At 32.8% G+C, this 13516-nt stretch overlaps 1 protein-coding gene across 1 annotated transcript; it reads left to right on the top strand.

The window, feature by feature from the left end:
• The first annotated feature begins 3775 nt into the window (after positions 1-3775).
• LOC114723460 (SUMO-activating enzyme subunit 1A-like) lies at positions 3776-6508 on the top strand. Its single transcript, XM_028909639.1, has 10 exons — positions 3776-3953; positions 4083-4134; positions 4270-4465; positions 4562-4641; positions 4792-4908; positions 4999-5049; positions 5371-5437; positions 5715-5818; positions 5896-6000; positions 6092-6508. Exons 1-10 carry the CDS (start codon positions 3871-3873, stop codon positions 6206-6208), a joined length of 972 nt encoding a protein of 323 aa, XP_028765472.1. The 5' UTR covers positions 3776-3870; the 3' UTR covers positions 6209-6508.
• Positions 6509-13516: the final 7008 nt, after the last annotated feature.

The raw sequence follows: 13516 nt of genomic DNA, 5'->3' as shown, positions 1-13516 counted from the left end.
TACTTTTTTTTGGCTATTATAACATACCTTTAACTTACTTTGTCAAAATTAGGTGGTTAGGTAATTAAATTTTGTTGTGAAATAAAAATTTAAAGAGTAAAATATACTAATGCCCCTATTTTACCTAAATTACAGAAACATTTTTTTTATTTTGAAAATGTATATAAACCTATCATGAAATTAAAATGTATGTTATACAAACATCTTTTATATATTTAAGATTTTATTTCTACACATTTAACCGTTAGTTTATTATTAAGTTTAACTTTTACATCTTTACTTTAATCAAAATATCCCTCTTTAATATAAAAGTCATTTAAACACTAATGTAATCAAATTTATTAATTTCATAATATTATAAAATTTTATAATTTTAATTTTTAGTTATATTACTAAGTTTGAGAGATTATATAAATTATTTAAATTTAAATTTAAAATTTTTAAATAAAAAATTTGTTTGAAACATTTGTAACTTATTTAGCCAATTATATATTTATTTAAATAATTAATCAAATTTCCATTCAAAATTTTCATGTTCACATTAATTAAATTATGTAATTTTCTATCCAATATGATAAAAATATTAAGCAAATAATTATTTGCTAAAATAAAAAATAAAATTAACGAAAAGACAAAGGTTTAAATTCTTCAAAAAAAATTTAGGTAAAATCTAGGAATTTAGTATTATAAAGACAAATTAGTAAATAGAAGTATTTTAATATAAATTTTAATTTAAAGAAGTATTTTTTAGAATTTTTTTTATGGCGTTAACCCTTATTTTGGCCTGAACTAATCATTATTATTATTTTTTGTGTATTCCTCTGGTCCTATTTATAGAGCAGAAACAGAAGATTTTTTTATTATATTTATAAGGTATTGAGAAATTTTTTTTTATATAAATATACAATTTTACCCTTTATTTATTATTGTGTTGATTTTATTTATTTAAATATAATATATATTGAATAGGGATAAATTGAAAACTTGTTGAATTTTAAGTTAAAAATTAATAAATTTAAATTTTTTTTAAATTTATATAAAATATTAAAAGTGATTTATAAATAGATGTGAAAGAGTATAAATTAACATTAATGTTGGTATCTGGTTCTTGACCGTGGACTATCCTAATAATCAGTAGTAAAAATATTGAAGGCATGAGGGACGAAGTGGGAACCATAAGCGACATCAGGGGTCAGGGGTCAGGGGTTGGGGTATCGGTGAGGACAAAAAGGGGTGCAGGGGTAAAGTGGGAAAGATGAAGGAAAGAGCGCACAGATATTAAATCTGCAACAACCCCGCCAAGTCAGTGTAGCAGCTGTAGTATACCCCATGGCATTGCCATTGTAAGTGGCAATGACTCTCCCTCTCTCTTCTCATCCTCTGCCACGTGTATTTTTCCCCCCAATCTCCCCATTTTTGCTCTGGTCCAAAAATTTTACTACCCTTTCCTTTCCTTTTTCATGTTATCAGAAACGGGATTTTTTTTTGTCAAACAAGTTTTACCTTATTAATTTTTTAGTGTTGATGGTATTTTTAGTTTCTAAAACTTGATTTTATTTTAATTTTGGTTCCTAAACTTGAAACTAGTAATATTAATTCTTAAATTTAACCTCATTGGATTTTGATCTCTAAAATCTAAAGTCTAGAGAGATTAAAATCTTCAGATAAACCAAAAGGGATTAAATTTTAATGGATCAAAATCAAAATGACATCAAATTTTAAAGAATAAATAAAAATAGTACTAACTCAAATTTTTAATATAAATATATTATTTTATCTTTTATTTATTGCATTTTTTGGAAAATATATATATTAAATAAAGGTAAATTAAAAATTTGTTAAATTTTAATAAAGAGTTAACGAGGTTTAAAATTTTTTAAAAGAAAATTGAAAAATGATTTATAAATAGTATGAAGAGAAATATAGAGTATATATGATTAGAAGTAAAACGTATCCTGATAGTTAATACTATTTTAAGAAAATATGATGGTTATTCATTGATCATGGGGGTTGGATGTTACGTGAGGAAGCGTGACCATTCCATGGAATGCATCACCACAGCAAAAACTTAATGGCTGCATTTACGATCGTGGGTCAGGTTCATCAAATTTTACGAAGTACCATTGATCATAAGAGATGCAAGCAGAATCTAGCTTCTCTAATTAAAATCAACCTCTTCCCTAATAAACAGGGGCTGATTAATTAAGGTCCGTCTGCCATCACATTTAAAATCACACGTTTTATATAAGTCAAGATAAAACATTTTTCACGATTGAAAAAAATTGCTTATAAGTCATTCGAAATAGGTAATAAGTATACAAAAATTGCCTTTCACTCAGGTTGATGGGTTGATGATCATTGGCGGCCCTCCAAATCACGGTATAATAACGAGGAATGAATAAATATGAGCGATGAGATACTGAGATACGAAGGGATATGCCAAAGACAAAGAGTCGGCCCACTCACTGGACTCTCTGCGTCCCCAGTTAAATACTATCCATTCATCCATTTGGTTACATAAAAGTGAGAAAGAAGTTAAATGCAGTATCACCGGAGGAGAGGAACATGAAGATAGGCTTGCAGAGGCATGAGCATCACTATGTTGGAGGCCTCTCAGGTTGGTAGTATACTTCACTCTGTGATCTGATCATATTCCCGCGTATGTATTGTTGTGGGAAACAAATGGAAGTTTGGATTATTATTATTGTTGTTGTTGTTAGTAGTAGGGGGGATGGTTGGAGATGACAGTAATGGAGAAGGACTGAGATGCCTGCTGCGCCCCCTCCAAGAAGCCAAGTCGCCACACGTGCTTCGGAACAATACCACCATTGCCACGATTCGCATGTTTTGCATGCAAGTTCCCTCTCGCCATCCATCTCTTTGCTTTCTTCTTCTTCATGTTCACACTTGCCCAAAATCTTGCATACGTTCGTTCCCCCTTTACGTGCGTCTCTATCATTCACGTTCCGTTTTGTTTGGATTTTTCATTCCTCGGCTAATATCACCGAAATGTTTCAATTCTCAAACCCAACTCTGGACCCTTATATGATAATAATGCTACAAAAATATCTGATAATGATTTGAAAGATGCAAGTAGAGTTGTTACACTTATAACTCAAATGAAATCACGTATGTGCAACTTCATAGTAGTGGTTAGTATAAACTAGTTTCAATACTCATCATTTTAATGAACACCTTAAACTCATTAAATCTGAATCATCCATATCTTATTTGGATGGTCCAGATTTGATTTCTTTTTTATTTTTATTTATTTAAAATAATTATTTTAATATTTACAGAATCTAAAATAAAGATAATTTCTTAACCATCATTCTTTCAAAAAATAATTTTTTTATTTAAAAAGAATTAATTAAAAATTTTAAATATAAATTATTCAAATTAAATATAAACGGTTATAGATTTAGAGTACTCATCAAATAATAAGTACTGAAACTGAGTGGGAATACGGTAACCTTGTCAGTTCCATATCTCCGTAGTTTCTCGTGCTTGAAAAGTCGGGGGGAAAATTACACTGACACTGACGTCGAAAGTAGTAAAATGATCATTTGTAATAGGCATTTGCATATCATGATATCATCTCGATCCCTTAATAAAGCCCAGGTATTCTGGGCTTTCATTGGGCTCCATCACCAGCCCATGTAGGACCTGAACATCATATTCTTGATTCTTAGTATAAACTGAAGACTCGCTCAGATCGTATCACCAAAAAAAAAAACTTAAAAGAAAGAAAGAACGGTACAATTCCAAGGGAAAGAGGGGCAAAAGGTCAAGCGAAGAGCTCAAATCAGACTTGGACGCTGGAGTTTTTGAAAGTGATACTCGGAGTGTTGTAACAGGCTGCGACTGGGAATGGACGGTGAGCAGCTGACGGAGCAGGAGACTGCTTTGTATGACCGGCAGATTAGGGTATGGGGTGCTGATGCTCAAAGGAGGTACCTTTGCTCTTCTCCTCAGTTTTCTGAATCTCTTTCTTTGGTTTATGCTTGATTCCCCTCTCTGTTGTACAGAATGGACCCTGACCTTGTAAATTTGACTTCCCGTTTGTGATTCTGTTGTTTTAGACTCAGCAAAGCTCATGTCCTGGTTCATGGAATGAAAGGAACTATAGCAGAGGTAATTAAACCTGCAACTTTCGTTATATTATAAGCTTTTCAAACTGGAAATGCAGAGTCTCTTAATGAAGCTCTTTTCTGGGGGCTAATTGGTTGGAGCGCCCAATTTTTATTACTTCTTTTTCTCGTGGCTTAGTTCTGCAAGAATATCGTTTTAGCTGGAGTTGGTAGTTTAACCTTAGTTGATGATCGAGTAGCGAACGAGGAGGCATTGTCCTCCAATTTTCTCATTCCCCCTGATGAGAATGCATATAGAGGGAAAACCCTTGCTGAGCTTTGTTGTGATTCACTTAAAGATTTCAATCCCATGGTTCGTGTTTCTGCGGAGAAAGGTTTGCACTCTCACTTTCCTCCTCCATATTTTTTCTTCCGTTTATTTTTTTCCATGAGTATCCGGTTGTCATTTTCTGTTATTTCCTGGGCTACAGGTGATTTGTCAAGTTTTGGTATTGATTTCTTCAACAAGTTTGATGTTGTAGTAATCAGTTGTTGCTCACTTGCTGCTAAGGTAAGGTGCTAACCATTCTTTCTCAATATATTTATGCCTTCATTTTCACATAACCACTTACCGTGTGATAAATCACTACCTGCTTCTCTGTTGTTATCTGTTTATCTATCAGATTCGTTTTTTATCTATTGCATTATGTTTTCACCGCAGAAACTTGCTAATGACAAGTGCCGGAAGCTATCAAAGAAAGTATCTTTTTATACTGTTGACTGTAGAGATTCTTGTGGGGAAATATTTGTTGACCTGCAGGATTATCGATATTCAAAGGTTTCTCTCAGATCTAGCTTTGTATGTTTCTCAGTTCTGAACTTTTATTTCTTGATTTTAATGTTTTTGTGCCTCATTTTTCTTGTCAAGAAAAAATTGGAGGAAACTGTTGAATGCGAACTACAATACCCGTCTTTTGAGGTATGTCTTGGTTGATCATAATTTCTTAATTATCCATGCTATTCTTGACCTTGTCTTGGACTTGAGCCTACCAAGCACTATCCTGATGATGAACTGCAAAGTTGTCCTCCATTATGCTTCAAGTGACCTTACATATTTTTTTCCCAAGCAAATATGGCTAAAACAACAGAGCAATTCAATTCAAAATTTTCAAAATCTGGGAGTTCTAAAACACATTATGGGCCTACGCGTTATGTGTATATAATTCGCTTTGCTTCTGATGATGTGTTATAGCCATTTATGCTTCACAAGCTTGTCTGATTTTTATATCTTCTGCTCTAGGATGCGGTATCAGTGCCATGGAAAGCACTTCCAAGGAAGACATCCAAGCTGTACTTTGCAATGAGAGGTGTGACAAATTGCCCAGTTTTACACTAGAGATTTGTTCTAAAAAATTGTGACGGAAAAGAGATAGATGAAGAGAACGTATAGCTTACATGCCCTTAGTTTATTTCTCCAGGCATTTATTTTCAAGAACACTTTTGCACAAGGCTCTACCATTTATTGTTACCTCTGATGTGGGAGCTTACTCCTTAGCCCTCAAAAGTTGGTTGTGTATTTTCCATTTTCAACTGAGACATGTATTCTCCAATTATTGAAGCTAGAAATCTAATTTTCTCTGGCAGTTATAGAGAAGTTTGAAGAGGCTGGAGAACGAAGGCCAGGAGAGGTTTCAATTGCGGATCTTCCCGGTGTCCTCAAGCTGAAAAAGGAGCTATGCACTGCACAGGTAGGCTTCCTGGAATTTGTTACGCTGATGTTGTTATGCGTCTAGTGTTCATCTAAAATTGCTGATTTTGTTAACAGTCTGTCAATGAATCTCTCGTGCCGGACAGTCTTCTAGAAAGATTGGTAGCAAATACAACAGAATTTCCTCCTGTTTGTGCCATAATTGGAGGAATTCTTGGACAGGTATTCCTTATAACATTTTAGTATGATGCATTTACCCGTGTTATTGTCTCCTGGGACAGTAATCTGATTAAGCTGTGTTATGACTTCATAGGAAGTGATCAAAGCAATATCAGGAAAAGGAGACCCTCTGAAGAACTTTTTCTTCTTCGATGCTGTGGATGGGAAGGGAATAATAGAGGACATTTCAGAATCAAATGCTGGAATGTGAATGGTATCAAAGGAAGAATTCATCCGAGGCCATTTGAAACGAACAACCATGTGGGAAATGTGCCAGATTATACATACAATTTTTTCATCAGATCTATAGGCAAAACTGACCCCTCAAGCTGATATTATTTTGCTAATCAGCTCGTACTGTGTACCCTTATCGTTAGCTCTTTATTCACCTGGCCTTTTCATTTAAGCTCAGGGCTTCTTGTTTCCGCATCATCGGTGAGCACTGAACTTCTGTGATATTCTTCTCGCGTCACCTAGATTTTGAGTGTAATGATTAATGAGAACATACATATGGTAGACTTCCTTGACTATTTTCTTTTTAGCAATTTGGATTTGAGTATCTTACGAAGGCTCTCCAGCCAAAATCGTAGATGTACTGAACCAATCCGAGAAAGTTTGTTTTTTTTTCCTTAGTTATGTGTTAAAATATTAGGGCCGACCGTGTTTGAACATGCTTTGACTATTTTAATAAAAAGAACTATTCACTATACGATGTGTTGTGAAAAATAATAATGTGGTCAGTGGGTGGATACATCGAAATCGTCTGTTAAAGTGAATTTAAAGAAATGAGGGAAGAAACACAATCCCTTTGACCCGATTGGATGGTGATCACAAAATATAAAGCAAAGGCGATGCAGACAGTCATAATGATTACTATATTCATAAAATCTAGTTGATTAATTTGAGGATGTATTAAATTAGTTAATTATAATATCTTACATGGTTTTTCTAAAATGTTTATATACAATTGTATATCATTAGATTATATATCAATTTATAAGTAAGGCAAACTAGCTTGGAGAAAAACGAAAAATATAAATATTTTAAAGTAATTTAGTAACTTTTTTAATTTTTTCAAATTAGTAAATTAGGTTTTACATTAAAAATTAAAAATTAGAAGTAGTATATCAGCAAGTAAAATATTCTTATGATCCAAACTAACAAAGAAACCAGCATTTTTTGAAAATATTTAAATATGATAGCTTGTTATCCCACTAGATCCTCGCTATAATTCAAAACTAAAACAGGAATCTCTGTTCATTGGCTCATCCTTCCAAAACCCCACACCATGATGAGATGAATGGAAAAAAGGAGAAAGGAAGGAAGGAAGGCGTCCCCGCAATGGAAAGCTTCCAAGGAAAAGAAAGACATGGAAAACAATACCCACTTTACAATAATTCCCAACAACGCTGCGACTCCTTTAAGCAATCCATCTCCACAACTTGTTCACCGACAGATTCCACAAATTCAAACACCACCATTTCCCTACAGAAAGCTATTCAGTTAATGAACACATCTCCAGCAGACCTCATGTCCATGCTTCAACAGCCGCCATGGAAGCTCAGGACCAGAGACATGGCGGTGCAAGAGATCCTCCGAGAGCGAAGGGAAGCCATTGAGACCGGAAAGCTGAAGGGCCGGCGACTTTTTGAGCCAATACAGAGAGGAACAACAATTCTCACTGACGTGTTAAATGGCGATGATATGGGTCAAGAGAGTGAAGTGAGGTCCTTGCCTTTTGATTATTCCGAGGATGAAACTGATTCACCACCACCATCATCATCCTCTTTGCCTCGTCTGTCATGTGATTATCTGGAGAAAGACCAAGAGGTGGAGGAAGAAGACGCAAAGCATGTTTGCAATGCAGAGGAAAGAGTTTCTGATGGTAGGTCTGATAATGGAGGAAGGTACATTATTTTGCTGGGTGCGATTGCTATTGCTTTGCTTTTATTTGCAATTTATAAGAGTTGGGTTAGAAGATTTGAAGAGCATGAAAAGATTTTAGTGCCAACATGACTTGTCTTCATGCACTAATTTTGTTTGCAACTTCTCCTTGCGATGGTGATTTGTATTTGGCAGTTTATGATTTGGATCATCAAAAAGTTTTGGAATTTACTGAGTGTTGTGAGGCACATGTTAATTCAATCCAAATGTTAATCAATAATGCCCTAAACTTACTGAGACAGTAAAATTCATTCTTTCACTTTCGTATTAAAACCTGGTTGTGAGCCCTTCAATTCCTTAATCCAAGCGCAAATCACATTTTAAGTATTACTTCGTTTGTTTCTATTTATTTGTTCTGATTTGGATTTTCACTTTTTTGCCCTAAATATACATCCTATTTTAGATTTCGGAGTATAATTATTACTTGTTTCCTTGTTCACCAAAGAAAAATATACCACTTGTTTCCTATAATACTCTTGTTAGATGGAGTGCATTGATTAAATGAAAGAGGTCAAAATATAAATTTGTGAGACATTACATAAAAGGAAAAACTGAAAATAATTACATAATACTACCTCCTATTCTTAATATAAGAGTAACTTGACTAATTTGAGTAGATTAAGAAAATTAGTTATGTTAGTTATTTGTAAAAATAAATACTACCTTTAGTTCTAATTATAAAAGTCAAACAAGTTCTTTTTTTTTGGTTGCCCATCCAATTCACCGGAGTTTTGCTCTGACTATATCTGAATTCGACCCGCGTCGCGCACCTGGCTATGAGAGGTGAGTCTCCCAATGAGGATTTCTGCATACGCTGAGGCTCGAACTCGAGACCTCACTTAAGCGATACCAAGCCGTTTATCACTTGGACCAACTCTCGTTGGTAACAAGTTCTTGTTTTAAAAATAAGAGATAATACATAAATAAATAAAAGAAGTAAAACCCAACCAAGAGACGGTCTTCATCAGTCATAATCATTTTCAGCGCCAGGCCCAATAATCCAAGTTCGAAATTCAGGCCTAAAGTATTTGCAATTGATAGCCCAAAAAACCATTACACCCACATTTGGCGAGTCCAGTAAATAATGGAATGTTTACGGCCTGAATTTTTACTTTTAAACAAATTTGAGTCGGCCCCAAGTAAGCTCACACATGATGTGCGTTGAGGCAATGAAAGGTGAGAAAAATTAAGAAAATAAGAAGACAAAATTTTGAGGGAGGGAGAATTATTGAAAAAAAAAAATAGGGAGGAGAGAGCAGTAGAATAACGTGAGGATTAACTAGGACAGCTTGTCTAAACTGTTGAAATAATATTTGATGCGAATAATAATAAGGCCACAACAAGGGACAACCAAGCAGCAACATGTCACACATATGTGTGCACGTAGATATGTATGTGTATGTTGGATTTTGTATGTATGACGAGTAAAGTTGTGAATTTGTCTATGCAGACATGGGCCAACCAACAGCAAGAGCTGAGCTTGTATCTCTATGCCCCCTTATCATGCATACACTGCATATGTTTTACGTGGAGGCATGTTCCATCTCCAATACAAACCACTTTTCTGTTTGTGTTGTGTATGTGTTGTGCAGTTTGCATTACATTTTACAGTGCATAGACATCATACACTATTACTGCTGCCTCTTATCATTTTCACTACAGCTGGCAATCATTGTTTCTCTCCCATGTCTATACGTTCCTCCTATTCGGCTTATAAAAAGTACTACTTCCGGTCATAATTATAAGATCCTGTTTATAATCTATAAACGAGATCTTATAATTAAGACCAGAAGTAGTCAAAAACAGTAACACCGTCTATGAAATCTCTGGGCAATACCCATTCAAAGAAGTTCTAGCTCTAGCCATCCAATCCGCAACTAAACTAGTCTCTCTGGGAATCCATCTGAATGATTGTTCCTGATAATATTTCTTGAAGCCTGAAGACTTTCAAGTATTGTGGCACATCTCCAATCAGGAGAGAGTCACTTTGAATGTTCAAATAGTCCACAGGCACTTTATTCCGTCAGATTCAAACTGCACTTCATCCACATCATTCTCAAAAGCAAAATTAATAGCCTCTTGTAAAGTAGCTCCCTCCGCCATCAGGACCCAATCAGCTTTGATTAGTTTCGTCCTTTCCTTCAGTAGTTTTCAAGCACAGTGCAATGATCATCATATTTGGTCCGGTTTCCATCAGTCTTTCTTAAATGATGGGCATCATAAAGATAAAGTTCTGTTATGAAAATACATTAATAATTTGCATACTTCTATTTTTATCGTATGTAATTAGTGTTTTCTGATAAAATTCTTAACTGTTTTGACATATCCGTCGATTTTATATTAATATTTTTAAAAAATTAATATTATTATTTGCCTAGCTTTCTATTTCATGTCTAGTTAACATTTTTTTCCCAACAAACTACTAAAATAAGAACTACTTTTAATAACATTCCAAACATAATGATGAAAACTTGTTCGCTTTGCCATCGTGGTTACCACGTTTCCATCAAAACCAACTCTCATCTGACCAAAATTTTATTGCTTTTACTATCAAGCTTAATTTTTTTTTATTTCACCGGAATAATCGTTTAAAGAAAATATTTAGCTATAATAAATTGGTAATTGTTACGTCTCATTTTCTTTTGGAATATTCAACACGTTACTTTTGGAGTTAATTATAATTGATATACTTTTCCATTCAAACACCTAAGTTGATCAAGAAGACGACACAGTATAATCGGAAACACTTGAATAAGTTAAAGTTGCATGTTCATCAATCACGACTTTCTAAAATATGCAAATAATGATCTATTACTTGATGTGACTGAGATTGTCCGTCTTAGTCTATAAAAAAATCAGTAAAGAAAAAAAACACTAAGAGGAGAGCAATTCAATTTGCATCACAAATTATATATAATTAAGCAAAACGATTCATGCAAGGCTCCCATTTAACTTAGGAAATCAAAAGTGACTCTCATGAACATTTTCTCCCCACACACACACACACACACACATATATATCTACAAAACTATATTCTGGATATATTATCAAACGCAGGTTAGTTAAAAAAATAAAAAAGAAGGAAAAGACACGTGGGCGGCAGGGATACTGTATAAGATAATAAGGAACAAGGGCACATGAAGAAGATAAGAGGAGTGGTAACATGTCAAAGACAGAATGAGATTGAAATGGAAGAGAGATTCCAATCCCCAGTGGAAAAAATTTGACCATTATTATTTTTTTTAAAAAAAAAACAGGAATATATGAGACACGTTGGATGTCTCCACCCGAAAATGATAACAATTCACACAGAAAAAAGCCTATAATAACGTTGTGTTCTTGTAATCTGTTCCATACATGTCTGAATTCACAAATCAACGTTTGTTTGATTTGCAAAAAATAACAATAATGGAGGGTGCTTGCTTGTCACAGAGATGAACAAATGATGACCAGAGTTTTTGTTGGGTGGAGGACACTGACCTATGATATAGGCCCTTACTGTTACCTAAAGAGAGAATTATTATGGGATGTATGACTCAAATGTAATAGGGTCGTGCCCCATATGAGTCAACTATGTTATTATATGTCCTCCAAATAACATGACTTAACATCCATTGGGATAGATTTATATAAAAGCTGAGGTTACTCCTTCTTTCTTGTCACTCGCAGCAAGCTCTAATAATGATAACCCTCCATTTTTATATATATCCCACATACACCATCCCTTTTTTATCCATAAAGGCTATTCCACAGTGTACTGATAATGTTTTACTCCTCCTGTCCTTAAATGCAGTACATAATTAGAAAGTTGATGTTGGTCTTATATGTAAGACTTATTTTACATATTTATTAATTTTTTTAATTAACCCTATTAATATTCTTCAACAATAATCAAGTAAGAGATGGAGGGAGGGAATTAAGGATGATGTTTAGAGTGTTTTAGAGAGAAAAAATATCATATTAACTAATTTAATTAACATCATTAATATACTCAAATTACTTAGTTAGGTTTTTGTCAATGACCATAAGAGTCTGTATTAAGAACAAAACTTATGTATTATTAAAAAAAAAAAGCACACATGGCAAAACGTGATCAGAGAACTTGCATAATAATTATTAAAAAACTTGATATAAGTATTATCTTGTTAAGTAGTTATAGTTAACTAGGTAAGTGAGGCTCTTGCAAAATTTTGTGAAATTAGCGGTATTGTTAGCGGTCTGTGAGCAATTAATATCATGATAATTAATTCACAGCTCCTTATAGTTTCAACTAATTTTGAATCAGGTCCTTATAGTTTTTTTCTTTTTATCAGGTCCTTATACTTTCACCTGTTTTTAATTAGGTCCTTATATTTATTTTTCTTTTTATCAAATCCTTATAAGTTCACCTTATTTTTAATTAAGTCCCTAAATTTTTTATTCTTTATTTTATAAATTCTAATAGTACTATTATATAAACATAAAATAGTATATATTATTTAATATTAGTTTATAAACAATAATATTCTAAAGATATTGAATTATTATAATGATTTTAATTTTTTCAGCAAAAAAATTAATTGTTCTAAAAAATTTCCTAAATTAATTAATTCTATTACTTTTTTATTACATAATTATTAATTTAATTTAATTATTAATATTTTATATTTCAGTATTAATCTATTTAATTAAGCTTATATTTAATTAATAAATAAAAATTATAACTACATGAACCTGATTAAAAATTTAGTGAAATTATAAGGACTTAATTAAAAGAAAAATAAATACAAGGACCAAATTAAAAAAAGATAAAAGTATAAGGACCTAATAAAGAGAAAAAAAACTATAGAGACCTGATTCAAAATTCGTTGAAACTATAAGGACTTGCTGATTAATTAACCCATTTATGTATGATGCTTTTTTCTTATGTGATGCATATGACTCAGATATGATCGTGCCCCATGAGTCAACCAAGCTATTGTATGTCCTCCAAATATAATCTATTATCTCTACCTCTTAACATAAAAACTACTTAACTAATTTAGATAAATTAAGAAATCTAAATAAATTAGGTAATTATAACATGTGTGACCTTATCTCCCTATGAAATAATTCTGTCTAACATTAGATTACCTATCAGTTTATGACTTCTTTTTTTGTTATGAGCCTATCAGTTTATGATTTATGTAAATTAGTTTAGAAAAACAATGATAAATATGTGAGACAAAACAAACTGATATATTATATTTTTTAAACTAAATTTAACCCTTTATTTTTTTTTTATCAATCATTCAGCTAATTTTTACATTAAGAGCAAGGGGTGTTAGGATTTATTGAGATTCATAAAAGCTGAGGTTACCCCTCCTTTCTTGTCACTCCCAGTAAACACTAATAATAATCGTCCATTGTTATATATCCTACACGATGCTTTTTTGTCCATAAAGGCATTCCACAGTGTATTGATAATGTTTTGTATTAATCAGTTAGTTAACTGTGTAAGTGATGAGAGGCTCATGCAAATTAAAGTTTGGTTAAATGAGTGGTATTATTGTTAGCGTTTTGTGGGTAATATCATCGTAATATATTAATGTTGAT

This window comes from Neltuma alba, unplaced genomic scaffold (assembly GCF_004799145.2).
Source record: "Neltuma alba isolate B1F8T4 unplaced genomic scaffold, ASM479914v2 tig00012141_pilon, whole genome shotgun sequence".
Taxonomy (NCBI): Eukaryota; Viridiplantae; Streptophyta; class Magnoliopsida; order Fabales; family Fabaceae; genus Neltuma; species Neltuma alba.
This window is presented reverse-complemented; position numbering and strand designations above follow the sequence as displayed.

Excerpts from the sequence above, each read along its gene's own strand:
- LOC114723460 (XM_028909639.1), top strand. The coding sequence starts at position 3,871 with ATGGACGGTGAGCAGCTGACGGAGCAGGAGACTGCTTTGTATGACCGG. Across the intron at positions 5,050-5,370 it reads TACAATACCCGTCTTTTGAG|GATGCGGTATCAGTGCCATG; the intron begins GTATGTCTTGGT and ends CTTCTGCTCTAG. Across the intron at positions 6,001-6,091 it reads TTGGAGGAATTCTTGGACAG|GAAGTGATCAAAGCAATATC; the intron begins GTATTCCTTATA and ends ATGACTTCATAG.